Consider the following 18,982-nt stretch of genomic DNA (forward strand, 5'->3'; position numbering starts at 1 on the left):
TTTTATTTTCAAGAAGTGTTGTTCGCCTGGATTTAATTAATACTGTACAAAAAGCCAATATTCGAAACGACAGAAACTAAAGTCCCATGTAAGAATATAATTATGTAAAGGCTAATACCTATGGCATGATAAACATTTCGAAAGCGCTGCATTTTTGAGGGATTTACCTAATCATGCGGTTCCTTTACAGGAACTGTTTACCGACGAAACTTTACCTAAATCCAATCATGTACGGTGGTTTTCAAAAAAAAAAAAACAGAGGGCTTGGGAGTGCTTAAATAATGGCGTCAAATATATTTCTTTACTGTACGAACCATATTATCCCATTCGTACTATTCAGTCAACACATTCAAACTTGTTGTTTTTATTTTTATGAATCACATTCGATGACTAAAGCTCGCTGTGCCTCTCGCACTAACAGCGTTTTGTATGTGAGGTTTGGCCCCAGCTGTAAACAGTACTCAAAAACCTACTCAACCTGACTCTGTCCCTTTTTTGTGGTAGGATTTTCAACACTTGATATTTTGTTGACAGTTTTTCTGAATTTCCATCATAATGATTCCTTATAAAAAATATTATTCATTCCCCATAGTCTAGTACTCTGGTAGTGACGCCGGAAATTTGATAAAGATAAAGCGATATATGTTTTCCATGATACAAACCAAAAATAAATCATGGTAATTCTCATTAGTTGTGGCTATGAAACCATGAATATCTCTTGCCTAGGATTATAAAATTTCCACTCTCACTGTAATCAGAAGTACTTCCTGATACGATATCTAAGATCCTAGTGTCATGAGTCTCTATTTTGCCTATGAGTCTTATATAGTGTAAATAATCGTGTAAATGTTGTTAGTTTATACCTTTATACTATCAGACCATATGGTGGCATAAGGACAAGGCTGCTCGGTCGGGTGATTACGTTTCCAGAATAGGACAGAGTAATTTTTTGACCAGATGAATAATATCTCAGCTGACCGTGTAGTACTTCTTTACTCATCATGTAAATTACCACTGTGGTGATATAAACATTTATACAGTTTCGTGTTGGGCGGAGATATAGACAATAGAAACAATAATATTTATATTCGAATTTTTATTTATAGATGTCAGATTTTAATAGTCCGCCACATACAGATAGTGCATCTTTGGCATAAGCCGGGCCATTGATAAATTTGAAAGGAAACTCAGACGGACATAACTGAGTCACTTTAGTCCGGAACGTAAATCCGTTGATATCTTTTCGTCATAGGTCAAAAGTTTGATTGAATACGTTTTAGAGAGTAATTATCCAATGACGCCATGTTTTGTCTTGTAGCAAAACAATATGGTATCCGACAATCAGCCGCCTGGGATCATCAACGCTTTGTATTTACTTTTCTCTCATTGTGAATGGAATAGAATATAATTTCCGAAGGAAATCAATGATGAAGTAGTGATAATTTAGTAAATACTATTATGTGGAGAGAGGTTTGAATAAAATAAGTCGTAAAATCTATATTTCACGTTTCAGGTCTAAATTACGTCCATCTGGTCAATCTTTTATTTCCAGGACAGTCCACTCCGGAGTCCAAACTTTGTTGAATTTTATATTAGTAATTGACAAGCCAGAAGGACCGAGTCGACCGAAAATAAACTAACCAGAGATTTGTGTTGCACACTCTTCTGTGCTGTTGTTTGAAAATGTATTGTTTATATAAATGTGATACCAAGTTCTTATTTAGAATTAAATTATAATTTATAACTGATATTCAATAACCTAAACTTTTTTAGGTATTTGGATTCCGTGTGGACAGTTGTTGTATTAGATGTTGTACTCGTAAAAAATTTATTCTCCGGATTTTTATATCGTCAAAAAAAGGTATATATTAAAGAGAAAATAAAATTTGAGGAACCTCGTTTATTGCTCCTGGTAGAATGTTTATATTCAAATAAAATTTATATTCATGATTGATTTACATTTGGACAACTTGAGCAATAGATAAATCAAAACTCGTACCTCATGCCTTGGGTACATATATTTGCAATAGTTTTCATATTCCAATTCTGGCATCGATTTCTGCATCGGTTGCAATACGAAGGAAGCGATGCTCAAGAATACATTCTGGTACAGAACATGCGGTTCCAAGTTACGCAGTGCCACTCATAGCTGACGACAATTCTCGATTTTTTATTGTTACATAATGCTTGGTCCGACTTGTGTGATATATTGGCTTGATTACTGATTGTCGCTGTGTTTTACGCCTAATTTGGGGATATCGGATTTCCTTTACGACACGGCGGTCATAGAAATTCGTGATGTCGTTCGTAAGTATTGAAAATTATATATAGCATATCAGCAAACGAATAACGCAATATGCGATCCGATTGCATTGCAATTTATTTGACGCTGGCTTGTGCACGATTTGTCGGACGCACTGGCGCCTATTGATCTCACCGCAATATAAAATGGATATGATATGCTTTAGTGGGCAAGAGGTATTTTCATACTTTACGATTGAAAATGCCTAGTTTAATTTTAAAAGTAGAAATTATGCAGTGCCCTGATTTTTTTTTAAGTTTACTTTTACGTGTATATTGATGTTGAATCGACAATTTAAAAATTTACATTGTTCTGAATGATTTTTGTGAGAAATTTAATAGGTTGCAGAACAAGTAACAAATTGTGGTTAACTCAAAGAATACCGTACCAGTCAAGTGGGCGGTATGCAAAGAATCCAAATATTTGCGAGATATATAAAACCTGGTTAGTTTACTTTAACTCTGTTCTGCTCTATTTATTTCACAGCGTGAAAATATCTTAGTTGCCTTACGATTGGTTTTTGTTTGGGTAAATCCAGTATTATGTTTTAGTGTGACATATACACCAAACTCTCTCCGCCCAAGCTTGGAGTAATGAAATGACTTGGGAGGGCAGTACATAGAAGGCAAAGAAGCGTAAAATTCCTCGCCAATATTTATGTAGCACAGTGTGCCAGATCATTATTTATGTATATGCGGGGTGGTCTGAGTTGTCTGTTACTTATGTAATGTACTAGTTTTAGAAGGTTGTCCGAGCAGATAAGAACAGAAAATACAATGAATTCGACGCACCGGGTAAAACTTGGCAATCGCATAATTCTCAGGAAACGGCGAGAGTTGTAGATCCGAAAAGTTAGCCCGTTGCAGCATCCAAGACAGCAAAGCTGCAGGGAAAGTTCTTCAATGAATTCACAGCCAAAAGCGGAATATTTTGTAGCTTATATGGAAGCATGACCTAGTAGTGGTTAGCGCGTTGATCCGAAATTAGCCCTGTCAGTGATGAGCTTATGACCATCACGTTTAACAGGGTATACCAGCGTGTGTAGACTTTGTCGAACCACAATGATAGCGGCGATTCCGATTGCAATCGCTTAGCCATATCGTGAAAATTGCGTAGAGTACAATCTATGCATTGACTTTCATTTGTGATGGTAGGACCTTATCGCAGGTTTTCAATTATTTAATTTTTAATTTCTAGAAGATTTGGATTTCCATGTTAACATTTGATTGATTATGCACATTTAAATGTCGCTATTATGCTAGTCGTTTAGCGTTGTCTTGGAGTACATCGGGCATCGGATTTCATCCTGGTAATGATGATAAAGTTCATGCTGGAACAGCTAATAAAATATTAACGATTTGTGCGAGGTTACTGCACTTAAGCATTGTATAATCGAATATTTAATAATTTAAAATACATAATGGTCGTTTCATTTAGTTCCGCTTGAATACGGTATTCTCCAATGTTATCATCGATCCTGAAGTTTCTTACATCGATGGTAATTTTACTAATTTCTATCCGCCGATCCATGCAGTTCCGAATGGAAATAGGTAGAAACATCCCGCATTGAATAATCTTTGAATGTGTTCTTCTCTTCTCCCAGTATTTCGTTTCCCTAAAAACCACTGTGCTTTGTATAGAAATATATTAATATGAAATAAATGTAACGAAATTTTCTTACTGTGACGTTATCAGACACCGGAACTTCGCCATCTCACACGGAACCGAAATCGAATTCAATAGACTTTGAGGATTTCGAAGTTCATCTGCATGAACAGAGCTTTGAGAATACTAGAGACTACAAAAAAGGATTTATTAACCCGAGCGACACCGGAACTGTTGGGGCTTTCACAAGAAGTGAACCAATCCCTATTCGCGACCACAGGGAGCCCTTACTATCTCGGATACGTCGACCCCAAATTTCAGGCAATCTATGGCGGGAAACCACTTTGTCTAATTTGAAAAGAAAAGCGTATTCCATAACCCAGTGTTCAACGGCTTTTGGAAATAGAAGCTCCTTCGAGGAATTTGACTTTATTCTTTCTAACTCCTACGGTGGTATGAAGCGTAATGGTTCGACGGAAAGCTTAGACAGCGCCGAAGAGTCCGACGCCAAGAGGTGAGTACATTTTGTATTCTTTGTTTTCCAACCAACCAAGCTTAAATACAGGACTCTCAACTAATCATGAAAAGGCAATCTTAGGCCGTCATAATGCGCTGTGCCCTGTCGTATGCATGTCCAAGTGCCATTTATTTGCGTTATGAAACCTCGAATTGGAAGTCCTATGGCAGGGTGGTCCAAACCCAGGCCCGCCACTCCATTATCTGTGGCCCGCGTCGCATCCGGAGAGGAATCAAAAAATCGCTTTTCGTGTTGTTTTGTCATAAAATGAACCAAAAAATCGTTTGACATATTGTTGCATCACTAATGTCACTGAATTGACTAGTGTTATGGCTTGCTGAAGTTAAACGAGCGAATTTCTTGGCACTATCGCGGCCCGCGAACAGTGCAAAAGTAATTTTGTGGCCCGCGGAGCTGCCAATCTTGGACCACCCTGTCCTATGGTATTGTAAAAATAAAATGAAATAAATTTTGACAAAGATTTCAATCCCGGATGCGTAGTACTAATCATCTCGGGTGCTTAGATTTATTATGTTTTGTGTAAAGTATGCTTCAAATTATGACATAATGGGGATTGCGGCTATACTTGTTGGTGTCGAAATACTGTTTTATAATCCTATCTATTCCATATTCTATCCATTTTTAGACACTGACTTTAATTGTCTGAACCGGTAATTTTGATATTATGATTTTGGGAATAGAGTGGATGTGGAAAACTAACACTCAAAATAGAATAGTCCTTCGAAAAAATCGAATAATCCTTACACTCGAGTTCACACTTGTATATATATATTTTCGAACGCGAAAATTACGTTCCGGAAATCTTAATGCCCCGCATTACAAGTAGAAACCTTGATTTTCATTTAAGATAATATAACACAAATGATGTATCAATTCTGTAGTAATAATTTCTGGCAATATTTTCACGACGCTCAAAAAGCATTGATTCGTTTCTGTAATTCGAGTATCAAATAACTTGTCTTTTTCCCACACACCACGGTGAGAAGTAGCAGAACGGTTTTGTAAATATGGAAGGTGTATTCATTACAATTGGCTGAATGATGAACATTGCTTTTTAAATACATGGGTATGGATAACTATCATGTGAGCAAGATACGCCACGAGATGCATGTAACGTGAGTTATATCTTATATGCCAGGGATGGCGAACCTTTTTCATTTAATGGGTCAAAAATTATATTTTTATCGCGAAACAGAAAAAAGTGGGTCACATATATTTGAACAATGTTTGTATATATAAGAAACTTCTGAAATCCTATGAGCTTCTGTTGGTATAGTTTTGTGCTTTACTCGTGCAGCACTTCTATCAGGGATTTTGTCTGAAGATTTAAAAGATTTTGTTTTCTCAACGGCATTGTAGGCGAGAAACTAATGAAATAAAAAGTAGCATCTAGTTCTCGCATAACCCCTAAAACAGTCTGCAGATGCACTTTCGAAATAAGTTGCGAGAAATGAACCGATCAATCAATTGCATTGTTATGTCATAAACGATGTCAAAACCAATAGCTGAATAACGGTGCAGACATGCGTCCAACATTGGGGGTTTTGAAAATTACCATACCGGCCCGGAATTTAACAATATGAGCGATCGCAGCCCTGGCTGCCCAACTGACGGTACATTATAATATTTAAGTTATTGTTAGATTAATTTAAGGCCGGTTTTATCAATTTTTATCACTGACATGTTAGCATTTTTTATTCGTGCCTTGGTGGGTCCCGAATTAAACTTGGTGGGTCACTTTGTGACCCGCGGGTCAGTGGTTCGCCATCCCTGTTATATGGTATGAGAAGCGGTGCACTGCGCTTTTAGGCTATATTTATTTATGATTAATTTTGAAATCATTTAGTTTGATGGTAGTAATTGTGAGATTATATTCAACATGCTATTGTCGGAAGACAAAATTTCATAGCCCATTTGATTTTTCGTTAGCGCTGATAGCTTACGACTGTGTGTGTTCTGTTCTGGCGAAGGCTCATTTTCCTGCGTGTGAATCATAATCCATTCATGTCGCATCTTAAAAATAATAACAGTGTTTTGTTATGTTTATGTAGTTTCCTTCGGCTCGAGTCTAGTTTTATGTTAAAGATTCTCAGAGGAAACCATCTTGAACTTTATTGCGGATTAAATGTATTGGGGGTTCCGAAGTGAAAATTAATGGAAGACGCATGATTATACATTTTGTGAATTACTGATGTAATATACTAGCTGTAACGTAAGTAAGCTATCGTTTTGATTAGTCAGAATGAAGGCGCTGCCTGTCGTTAGTCTCAAGATCACACTCTCAATTAATTGTCATAAGGTTCATTGCTTGGTTATGTAATCGGTATTGTAAATTACCTTTCATCATATCTCTCACTCTATTGATGACGATGATGAGCAGGATAATTATAGTTTATCAAAGATTTCGGTGGATTACGAATTATTCGCCTTTGAAAAAGCGGCATGTTTCCTGTAATCTACGTTGTCATGGGCGACAATATCTTAGCTTTATGCATTCTATTAGACCTTATAAAAAAAACGGTAAATTATTTTGAATTCGCTGTGTTTGGCATATAGGTCAAATCATTTTTTAGCACACACCGATTTTGCCGAAAGCCCACACTATATGTGGACACCGGCACCGGTGTATATGCTATAACAAATATTTCTCCCTGACAAAATACTTTTCTTGTACAACTATTAAATGCTGATTTGTAGTTACTGTGAAGTATTTATCATTTTTCTGTGTTTTCATACACTTCGTATACAAGTGATACAAGACTCTGACTCACCGATGTTATTAAGGCGATGCAGGTACGCGTCTGCGACTTTTTCGCCTTGGTGTTCCCACAGATGATTTCAGAGTAAGGTGGATTTGAAACTGGGAACTATAACGTACCCGCGTTGAAACCCAAGAGAAAGCAATAGTTTACCCTACGAGCAAAATGATTTATACGAATATGTAACCTTTTAATAACTTTCGTAAATACCTTCCTAAGTTTTCATTAGGGAACCTCTCATGTATCAACGAGACGTTGTCGTAACTTTGGCGGGTTTTTTGACGCGTTCGGCATATGAATACAGACTTTGAAAACAAACTTTGTTTTATCGCCAAACATCTAAAACCAAGTAACGTAACTTGAAACGCTGAATTAGCTTACAAGAGAACCTTTTATTTGAAGATAGTTGTACCGTGGTATATTGCTGAGACGTCGAGTGTTAAATTGGTCTCACAATTTGTAGAGCTTTGTCTGGGTGGTAGGGTCAGTGAAAGTTGATAATGCTCGTAACTATATGGCGTTGAAATAGAAAGAGTTCAGCTCTCAAGAGGAATAGGATACAGGCGTAAAGTTAATTTTCTGCAGTTGTTGAATAGGAAAACTTGTCAAGCATTGTGTCGTCATAAATCTGAAAATCCTTAAAATAGTCATAGTGATTATTGCGTATTCTGCTTCATCTAGGATGAGAATTAGAATGATACAAAATATAGCAGAGGTTTTTCGAGAATTTCATTGCTTTTTATAAAAGTTTTGCTAAAATCAAAACACATTAGCGATGCTGAAATTCAATGCTTCTGGTTCTGCGCCAGTGACACATTATTTTGAAACAAGTACAATATAATTGACGTCGTAAATTTATGCTTTCGTGACTGTCTACTTTACGGATGACATAACGTCAATGGCATATATTCGTGCGGCGAAATAGAAAGTTCACGCGCAATTACAGTTGCTGTGGTATATAATTCGTTTTCAGAACGGGATTTGAGGCAACAAATTAGGATAAAACAGCTTCGAATACTTTATAGATATTTCCGTCAAGGTGAAAGAACATACCCAGAATTGAAGGCGCGAGTGACCCTGGCGCGACGGGCATGTGCCATGCACGATTATAGATTATCCGCGTCTCAAATAAAGTTATTTTTAACTCAGCCCTGGTGGGCTCTATTCATCGGTCATTATGTGTCACAAAATAAACGTGCCTCGCCACAGCTGTACTAACATAATTAAGTTATCTATTGAAGGGGTTGTTCGGATTTAAATCCTTAAACATTACCTCACACTTACTAATCAGGGTGGTGAACTCCGAAAGTTAGATTTACTAGTTTGTACCATTTTTGAACTGAAAAGTACAAAGAGATTGATTACACGATCGGCTTAGACATAAATGATTTTAAGCTTGTGCCGACTATTTGAGCTATTGAAGTATCAATATGGGCATGAGGGGTTGGAGCCTTCGGGGAAGGTGTCATTCAATTTTAGAGCATATATGGTGTCGGAAACTTCCATTCTTTGTGACTAGTTAAATGTTTTTTTATCTATAATTTCTTCCGCTTATGATGCCGAAACCACTAATAGACAATTTCGAATACAATTTTGTAGAGCGATAAAAATGTTTTAATTTCAGTGTTTGCTGCACTATCCTTTTTACATTAGTTGTAAAATGGTCGCCTTGACAACAGCAAAGACGTCTCCACAGACACAACACCAATCATCGTGGTTAACGCACTAGCTTCACCCGTTTATTGTACTAATCCATATTATCCAGCTCTCATTATAACTGCCAAGATCATTATGGTTAACAATATGCTTTATCCCTTTTTGAAGATTTAACCCTGGCAAAACGTGTAGTATATGATAAGCCATTCCGCCATTGTGTGACTGTGTCTTACTAATTTTCATCTCTTTTTTGTTCCAGATTTCAGCCATTTGTATCTTGTGGGTTTTCTGGAAAGAAGATCGTAAATTCATTGAATTTGATTCCCACTACCAGTTCAATGTCTTCTTCAACACTGGGACTTAATATAATGGATCTTTCATCTTCCCCTGGTCCAAACATATTTGAAGGTGTAGCAGCTAATATTGCTAACTTTGGCAATGATACGTCGTTTTTGGATTTGCATCTAGAGTCCTGTAGTAAAGCGGAATCTGCAATAAAAACTTCGTTGTCGTCGACAGAGAAGTCGACTTTGGGATTCGATAGAATTCCTAGTTCGTCTTCCTCTCCTTTAGAGTATCCACCAAATGTTGCAATATCACCAGGATCATGCAAAAGTCCGTATTCCTGTACGTCACCAGGATTTTGCAACTTTCCTTATCATAATCACGACAATGTATTCAGGTGAAAAACATTCACATCTTTATTTTTTATTTTATTTATATTTTTTTATATCTATAGTTTATCACAAAATTTTCGAATGGCAAATGTCTTTACATCAAGTTGTGTTAAGAGACGGAAGCCTATGGGCAGGGTGTATATTCACTTGGCTAACACAGACGATCCCCGAACTCGTAATAGAACTTAAAAGAGGAAAATCGGAATAAAATTATGGTGACCGTACATTTGAACCCACGTACATTTGAACCCATGTGTATATCCGCGGGTTCAATCTATATGCGGGTGCTAAAACCCATGGGTTACAGTTAGTATGGGTTCTAATATCCGCAAAACAAAAAAAAATCATAGGTGCAATAGTATGCAGGTGCAATTGTCGTGGGTTCAAATGTATGGGAACCTAAAATTATAGCCTAACCCTAACCTGGTACACATACTACGGGAGTACAAATACCTGAATATAAATAGGTTAAAATATGGAGATGTAGCAAATTATAACTTCACACATTTTCAGATCCTCACAAACATGTGGTCACGGGATTAGTGAGCCTCCGAAAGCGCAATTTCATCGCCAAATGAGTGAAGAAGCTGCAAGACTATTTTCTCTGGGCAAAGAGGGAAATACAAAAGGCGCTGGAACTACCTCTAATTCTTCAGACAGCGCCATGTTTAGCACGGACCAAGTTTTTGTTCGAGATTCAGCACCGGACTCGGAATTGGTAGAAACGAATACTACACATGGAATTAAAATTGAAGAAGGTTCTCGTGGAGTATTTGAAATTGTAGAAAACGAAAGAGTGAGGCATGCCAGCACACATAGTGCTTCATCATCAAGGGACTCGCTGTACAACGTTTACTCGGAGTCAATAAACGTTACCGGATCCATTGCCGGATCGTCCGAAGACTTTGATGATGTTTCGCCTAATATTAACTCTGCATCACTTTTAAACGATCCTATGATGGCGGGATTTCCGCCGTCGTCCAGCTCGGAAAATTCCGGACCCTCAACGTCAAATGTATCTATGGAGCCAATGGAAACGGGGAACTCTCTCGACTCGCCCCTCTTAAACGCTGGGCCTATGCAATACGGAAATAATGAAAGAGGGATGAAATCCCCACTGGACTTTTCAGCAGTTCGTCGCAGTCCTCCTCCGCCAAATGTGACGCTAAATCCGGAAAAATATAAAAGGAACTCAATGCCGTTAGGTAAATTATTTGCTCACAGATGCAGTCTAAAACTCTTTGTATTTCATACTTAGTATATTTTAATATTTATCTATTAAAGCAAAAACGGATACAGGTTAAGTTACTGCTTTCAAAAAGGAGTGTATCCAAACTTAACCAACTCCCAAGCATATTCTTCTTTCTTTCGAATCAATATTCTTGATATCACTCGGCTGTTCAAACTTATGTTTCCGCACGTAGTAACTAGTAATTTACCCTCACGTATGTCGACTAATAGATCACAACCGAATCAAAAACATTTCGCTGTACGTCATCCCTCTCTACGTTTAGCAAATTCTTCTTCAACTGAAAGATATACATAGCTGGTGTTTGATGGCAACTTCATTAACTTCTTCTGAAATGCCAGTTATTTACTGATTACTAATCCAAAATAAATTGTATTTACCACACTTGTATGCTGCTCCACATATTATTTATATTTTATTGCAATGACATTTTCAGATCCTAGTTCGTGGTCAAAAGCACAAGTTAAAGAATGGCTGGCGTGGGCTATCAAAGAATATAACCTCAATGACGTAGATATAAAGAAATTTGCATCTACAGACGGTTATAAACTATGCCAAATGACTATGCGAGATATGTGTCGTCTCACAAGCAAAGCCAGTTCCGACCTTCTCATAGCTAATTTAACATATCTCAAACAAAGTGAGTAAAGAATTGAGTGATGCTCAAAACGAATTGACTAAATTTTATATTTGATATGATTCGTTTTGATTATAAAATTCATTCATTTTATACATTTGAGAAAGTGATACTTGTGACCGAGAAAAATTAAATGTTCTTTTTGGTACTTGTTTCAATTTTCCACATTGTCATATTAAAATTCTTGCGCAAAATCACCAGCGCAAAATGCCAGTATTTTTGAGAATACGTTTTCGACGATTTTGTTCCATATAGATTTATAATTTATTTCAAACAAAGAGATTTCACTTCTTAGCAAATATTATTTGTATGTTATATGTTACCTTGGTAATATAGGGATTATGAACATTTAATTGTAGTATACGATTAGTACTATTGGTTACATAAATTTATGATAAAAACCACGAAGTGAAGTAAAATATGACTTAAGTCCCAAGCTCTTAAGACTTGAATTATTTTGAACTCAGATCAGAACGGATTTGGGCCATACAAAGGAATCGTTGACCCATTTCAAGCAGCACAAGCACGTCAACCTCACATCAAAGACCCGTATCGGTTGTTTGGACCAATTTGTCTGGAACTTTCCAACCCAGGTATTTAACATTGTTTTCAAAACAAAGTTGAAGTTTTTGCAAGTCTGCACTTAGAGAAAGACTCCTTTTTTAGTCCTTCAACTCCTTTGTCTGCACAGAACTTTAAAAGTGGTTTAAATTGACTAATAAGGTAGTATTGTTTCGCAGGATGTTCTTCATATTGCTATATTCATATTTTCTAATTTTGACCGTTTTTTTTTTCAATGAAAATCGATCGTTATTCGCAGCCATTTTTGATTTTGCTGATTTTTTCAATTTTAGGAGAATTTCTTAAACTTCCAGTTTCGAGTTCTTAACGTATTAAACACTACACGCTAATTTTTAAGATATTTTGAAACTATATTTATATAATTCCGTGCAATCAATTCAAATCCACATCCTACCACGCGTTGACTCATGACATTTTTTTGATCGCATCATCACTGATTTGAACCTAAACAATAAACTGATGAGGTTTTGATAGATTTAGCTTGCTGAGTGTTGAACGGCACTACGGCATACTGTTTTTATTTGTAGCCTATTCAAAGTAACTGAGCCTTTACCTCCGTACAAAAAACTGTTACACAAGGAGCTATTATTTTTGGAAGGTCGTGGCAATTTCTGCGTCGGCATTGCCTATCCAATTTATTTCACCATTTGTAACAAGGTTCATACCTTTTTCAAATCGTATTATAAATGATAATGACATTTAATCACTCAGGTTCGGGCCAAATACAACTATGGCAATTTTTAATGGAACTTTTAACCGTACCTTCGAACGCGCCTTGTATATCATGGGAAGGAGTTACGGGTCAATTCAAGATGGTCGATCCGGATGAAGTAGCAAGAAGATGGGGTGAAAGGAAAACCAAACCTAACATGAACTACGATAAACTCAGCAGAGCGTTGAGGTAAAGAATTCCTGGTTTTATATTGTATGAATATATGAAGGTTGCGGCACTTCTGGTCGTATAAATGAATACCGTGTAATTTTCTGAGATGTCTCACAAAGTATTAGTTTTTAGGATTCTATACGTACTCTTTATGTACTTACGACCGAGCTAAAGATGGTCTACAAACATTTTCTATAACACAGTATGAAAAATATTGTCTGGTCTCAAAGGATACTTGATCTCAGTTGCTCATAGCAAGTAAAAGGAGACGCCACTGCTACGCCAGGAGCTGAAAATACCTAAATCGAAACATGCGTCTTTTTTAATGTATCATCATTTGATACGTTTTAACTGGCGTTTTCATTGAAAATTATCAGAATCAAAAAATTTATCGAAATGTAAAATCGAACTTCTGCGTATTCATATAGAGCTCGCTTGGTCAATTTTAGGTACTCCAGTAGTGTATGTATCAGGTTAGGGTTAGGCCGTAATTTTATTCTGATTTTAGTTCTATTACGAGTTCGGGGACTGTCTGTTTCAGACAAGTACATATACCTGTATATACATATACCCTGTCCATAGGTTTCATTCCCTTTATACAACTTGATGTAAAGTAGGCGAAGAAAATTAGTTACCTCCATATTGGTAATGGTACATACGCTTCTGGAGCGCCCAATTTTATTTAAGTCGTCAATGTTCGATGTGACAGTTGTGAATCAATGGTATAATATTTAATTAAAGGGTAATAATACTTGAATGTATTTTTTACAAACCAAACTGAAATTACTAAATTTCACGCCCTTCCGTTCAGACAGACTGCAACGGTTCATCGCAATTATATTTTATAACGTATTATAGTTTCACCATTTAACTGTGATTTTTTGTCTGCTATTCTGCTCTTCACGGTTGAGTAGGGCAATTTAAACTATATAATGCGGCAAGCCTTTATGTGGTTTAGTCAGTTTTGTTCGTGAGTCGTCACGATTTTTACGGTAAAGCAATCGAAACACTCCTTGGAGAATTAAACGGATTTTGTCTTTCTGAACTATTTTTAACTGTGCGTTTCATACTTGACAAGATGAGATTTTAATTTTTGTATAATGTAATGGATTAATACATTTGGTTCAACTATAACACACTCGCTGAGTGATGTCAGTCTTACAGATTTTGTTGTAAAATCAGTTTCAATAAAATTACTTTCCCATTCCCATTTATTAATTCAAATAACGAGATTTTTGGTGATATGTTTGATTCATATCATTGTGACGTTAGACGTTATAGCATTGGTTCCAAACTTTTTTGATATGTTCTTCCTTTATGTTCTTTTATTCCTCCCTCACTATTCATTTTTGTTATGTGGTCCGTCTTTAAAAAATATTTGCTAGTGTTCCACTTCCACACAACAAGCACTTTGGTTAATTAAACACAGTTTGAATAGTTTATTTTGGGCGATCCTGAAATATTTGTATCAAGATGACGCACAACCTGAACAACCTTAACCTGATACCCATACTATGTTTACAGGTTGTGCGCCATCTTGGTACGAATACTTCGGGAGTACCTTATTTTGTGTCCATAAATGTGTAACTCAAATACTCAATAATGCTAAATATCTAAACAATTTTAGTACACTACATAGAATACAAAGTAACATTGATGTTATGTATCCCCCCAGAAAAAATATAACAAAAATCTTCCTGGGCGGGAATTTCTCTCCGGTTCGGAAACGCTGGGGTATATTCACCTCATTCGTCTCTCAATGACGAGAGAAATAAAACCGTCCACGTCCACTTATATTTTATTTGCAGCCGGTGCATAACCATGCCTCAGAGGAGATATTATATATTTCGTACTTGAATTTCAATTTTATAGGTCACGGCTTTAAATATTACCTCCAGACAATGTAAATAATATGATAAAAGAATGATGAATAAGATAAATGGGGCAAGTTGAGGTCATTCTTTAAGTTGTCTGCCTTTAAATGATCTTCATCTTTCCACATTTGTCAACTGAAATTGTTATAAACTATTGTACCTATATCTGATATGATATAGTATCAAAAAGCTGTTTAAATATAAAAATACCAGTAGTTGTACTGGATAGCTTCATTAGAATTACGTGGTTTTGTTTTATTTACAGTACCGTAATAAAGGTGGAACAGCTGTGAATTTGCTATTTTACGATGCTGTTAACTACAGTTTACTTTCCTTTTCGTGTTATTTACCATGGAGTTACACAATGTTTTTAGGTATTACTACGACAAAAACATAATGACAAAAGTACACGGCAAAAGATATGCATATAAGTTTGACTTTAACGGAATATACCAGACACTCCAAATGAACGCCAACCCACCGACCAATCAACCAAGTTTATTTTACAGGCAAGAATACTTATTTTGAGTAAACTGTTATCATAAAGTTCGAAGACAGCGATAATATTATATTGCTCGTAAACTTTTATTATCATAGCACTGTTAGGCATAATGCAATACTAATTAGTAACTTGTAACCATGTAAAAATCTTCACCAATAATTTGATACCCAATCTGGACCAGTAACGAAATGAGGAACTGTGGTTTGCCGCATTAGTTAATTTTCTACTGCTGAAATCTCCTTTGGCTGAATCGGATTTCACATTGAATTTATATGCACAGAATTATGGCTGTGACTTTAGAATACCACTATATTATATTTCAAATAAACATACTTCAAAGCCAAGTGTGTATGCACGACATCCGATTTGGCAGAATTTACACAGTCTTTCCGACACAGTCTTTACAATCAATGTACGTATTTGAAACTTTTCAGTTCGCCTAAATTATTTCAGTTTCTGGCCTGAATCATCTTCTTCTTTATATTAACAAATATTGCTGTTTTAAACAATCCTGCTTTCGCTCATGTGCAAAAGTTGTCACGATATTGTCACGCTACAGTTAAAGAATAAAATTTCAAGGTCATAGGGAATGAAATGCCCATAATGTAGTTCATCAAATGTCATTCTACAGCATGCACAAAAAAGCAGCAGCAAAATTCTATTTAAATTTATTATTTTCTTTTATAAACAGTTCTCGTCAATCACGTGTCCGTCAACAGGCTCGAATATCGTTAAGTCAGTTGAGAAAATTGTCACAAGCGGGTATGATACCTCCTGGTATGACCGATCCTGTTTCGACAAACTCTTGAAATCGTGTTCCTTTACCATGGAGACGAAACAGCACAGATGATACTCTGCTTTCGGTGGGATAAGTGAAAAGAGAAAATCGCTTATCCAGTGCTGAAGGAAGCGGGCATTTCAAATACTGGAATTCAGCGACTATGGAGTAAACATTCTAACTGTCAATTTAGCTATACATACCGAGCTGTTGAATTATTGGATTCCGACTTAGGACTTTTCAAAAACAGACACCGACTGATTCCGGATCATGGTACAGTCTCAAAATCTTGACTCCAATGTAACAAAATGTTGTCAACAAAGTCTGGCTCTTGTAATTCGCAAGTCTTCTTTATTTCCACATTTAAATGAATATTTTACTTCTAACATTTAATAGACTTAATTTGCGATTCTTAATTCTGATAAGTATAAAATGTTGGCTCCTTGTCCGGAGTTTTACTATACGACTCTGTCTTCAACACCGATACTAATAAACTGCAAACTGGAATTGTTTTAGACGACGAAAACTATGACTTTGTCGGTCTTTAGTTTCCATGAAAATTTCAACTCCGTTTCCCGATATATAGATACTTGAAATTTCGTCTGTCATCGTTTAAAATTTCTCTTATACCAGTGGTTCTCAATCTTTTTTTCAAGTGACCCAATTACAAAAAAGAAATCTCACGACCCAAGGATATACTCGCATACTGAACAGTATATGTAGTGCTTTCGTGGCCGCAAAATAAAATGGCTACTAAAAAACAGTCATTTTTACATATATAATATTCACTTCAACAATTCAAAGTTTCTTCGCACCACTGGTGTATCTAGGAATTCAGCAGAATAATATTTATTTTTTATTTTTAACGCTTATTTTATAAATTGCCATTGTTTGTTGAAGTCTATGCGCGGAATACGCAAAATATTGTTAAACAATTGAGCCAGACGAGAAAATCGGAATATACCTGAAATAGGAGCTGTATGTTATTAAAATTGCTCCCGAAAGTATTAAAGAATTACCCTACATACTCGTTGATTTTGGGCCTCGCCAATTTTGATTTTTCTGGGGATTTTGAAATGAAATTAGGATTTATGTAAAAAATTGCACAAGCCCGGTTATCTATCAAATTTATGTTTTCAATATATAGATTCACCACTGCTTCTCACTTGTATATACTTAAAACATTGCGATGGGAATGAACAACAACTTTACACAGCAAGCCATATTCTATCGTTGTTTTTACTTTGATAATGAAAATTCGATTATTCTTCAAAAAATTATCTATTTAAAGCCAAAACGTTCAATGATATATCCTCCCATAATACAAATACATGTGGAATTGAATATCGTTGGACATCTAACTGTAAACGCTTATATTTTGCTTTGAAAAATAGACCAACGCATTTTAATAATAGTTACACCTGCTTATGTTAAAATGCTTATGCTCTTTACCAGCATATGCGATCTACATTGGAGCGCCCCTTGGTGACGAGAAACGTACCCATTGTCTCATGACAAGATTATGATCAACAACAAGAACGAAACGGTCAGAGACCGAAGACTTATCGATCCCAAAAACAGCGCTCTTATTCCATAGTGACACCTTGTGTCCCATCACTAATTAATTAATAACTCGCTAATTATACGACATAAATCATCCAAAATCAATAGGCTTCTGGTCCGACATATGATGAATGCACATGCAAAATCTGGAGCAGATTCAATCTCGCTTTCGTGAGATATCGCGTGCATCTAACAAACATACAGACAGACAAATACCTATCAACATACTTACCGATTAAAATCGATAAGTAATAATGGTATACCAACATTCTCCTTTATTCTGCGTGAAACGAACTCTCTCCCTTCAGACAAATTGTTAGAAGGACTAAACCAAAAGTGGAAAAAGTTTTTTTATGTTATAAATTTTTATTTTTATACCTCAGACGCCGTGGTTTCTAAACGTCTTTTGGTTTTTTCTTGCAATAAAATTTTACTGAATTCGGGAATATTGGGCTTGTATATGGAAATTTCTTACAGGGTATCAAGGGACACGAACGATGTCCGACTTGTTTCAGTCAGCCAGTTTGCGCTTGTAAGGCGTCAATTTGACGCATTGGTTATAAAAGCTTTCATATTTCGTTTTTAATATAGAGGTTAACACAGTATCAAAGATTCACCGATATACAGCAAAAAACATATTCCGCCACGATGTCGTTAAAAAAACAATGGCGTCTTCTGCTGTTACTTCTTGCAAAATAGCACCGAGTGTTTTTGAAATGTCAGACCACGATGGAGCCACCCATTTTCTCGACATGTCGTTATATTACTGAATTGTACTAAAACTGAAAAAAAGGTATTTTTCTTTAGTTAAAATATTTCAAGATTTAGTTAAACGCGGAGCTATTTTCGATATTTACCAAACCTCGTCAAATAATATCTGTAACAAACAGTTACAATTCAGTTATACGCTTCCTCTAAGGCAGTGGTCTGGAACCCATGGCTCTTTCGGTGACGGCATATGGCATAATATGGTATAAATCAAATATTTCAAGGCTTAGCGTACTATTGTTACAAGATTTCTCTTTTATTGCAAAATTAAGCAGAAAATTTGCCCACACGTTATATAAAGAGCGAGCGCTCAGCGCATGCTTATGTTATGTGAGAGAATTGCCAGACAGGCATTGAGACAAAATGTGGGATTCTGGAACATAGTTTGTGATATCACGAAGCGATAGTCGTGGGTCCCGGAGCAATAAAGGAATAAAAGTATTCCGTCCGTTTGTACTGTTTATTTGTAATATTCAGATTGGACTAGCAAAACTAATTTTTAAGGCACTACGGAGATGCCCGCCGTCGTGGATTGTGCTGCATGTGAGCATTCGTTCTAGGCACTAGCGAGAACATACAGCACCAGAAGTCACCCTTATTGTATACAGT

The 18,982-nt window shown here is 36.2% G+C and overlaps 1 protein-coding gene across 1 annotated transcript; it reads left to right on the forward strand.

The window, feature by feature from the left end:
• Positions 1-3,884: 3,884 nt before the first annotated feature.
• LOC120326204 (uncharacterized) lies at positions 3,885-18,051 on the forward strand. The gene is made up of 8 exons (XM_039392448.2): positions 3,885-4,421; positions 9,120-9,542; positions 10,051-10,742; positions 11,223-11,426; positions 11,891-12,016; positions 12,717-12,906; positions 15,137-15,271; positions 15,956-18,051. The coding sequence occupies exons 1-8, from the start codon at positions 4,363-4,365 to the stop codon at positions 16,071-16,073; spliced, it is 1,947 nt and encodes a 648-aa protein (XP_039248382.2). The 5' UTR covers positions 3,885-4,362; the 3' UTR covers positions 16,074-18,051.
• The last annotated feature ends 931 nt before the right edge of the window (positions 18,052-18,982 follow it).

This window comes from Styela clava, chromosome 4, assembly GCF_964204865.1.
Source record: "Styela clava chromosome 4, kaStyClav1.hap1.2, whole genome shotgun sequence".
Taxonomy (NCBI): domain Eukaryota; kingdom Metazoa; phylum Chordata; class Ascidiacea; order Stolidobranchia; family Styelidae; genus Styela; species Styela clava.

What these genes read in the sequence shown, in the direction of transcription:
- LOC120326204 (XM_039392448.2), top strand. Translation starts at nt 4,363, where the DNA reads ATGAAGCGTAATGGTTCGACGGAAAGCTTAGACAGCGCCGAAGAGTCC. An exon ending in GAAGAGTCCGACGCCAAGAG is followed by an intron (nt 4,422 to 9,119) that starts GTGAGTACATTT and finishes TTTTTGTTCCAG; the next exon opens with ATTTCAGCCATTTGTATCTT. An exon ending in TCTGGAACTTTCCAACCCAG is followed by an intron (nt 12,017 to 12,716) that starts GTATTTAACATT and finishes TTAATCACTCAG; the next exon opens with GTTCGGGCCAAATACAACTA.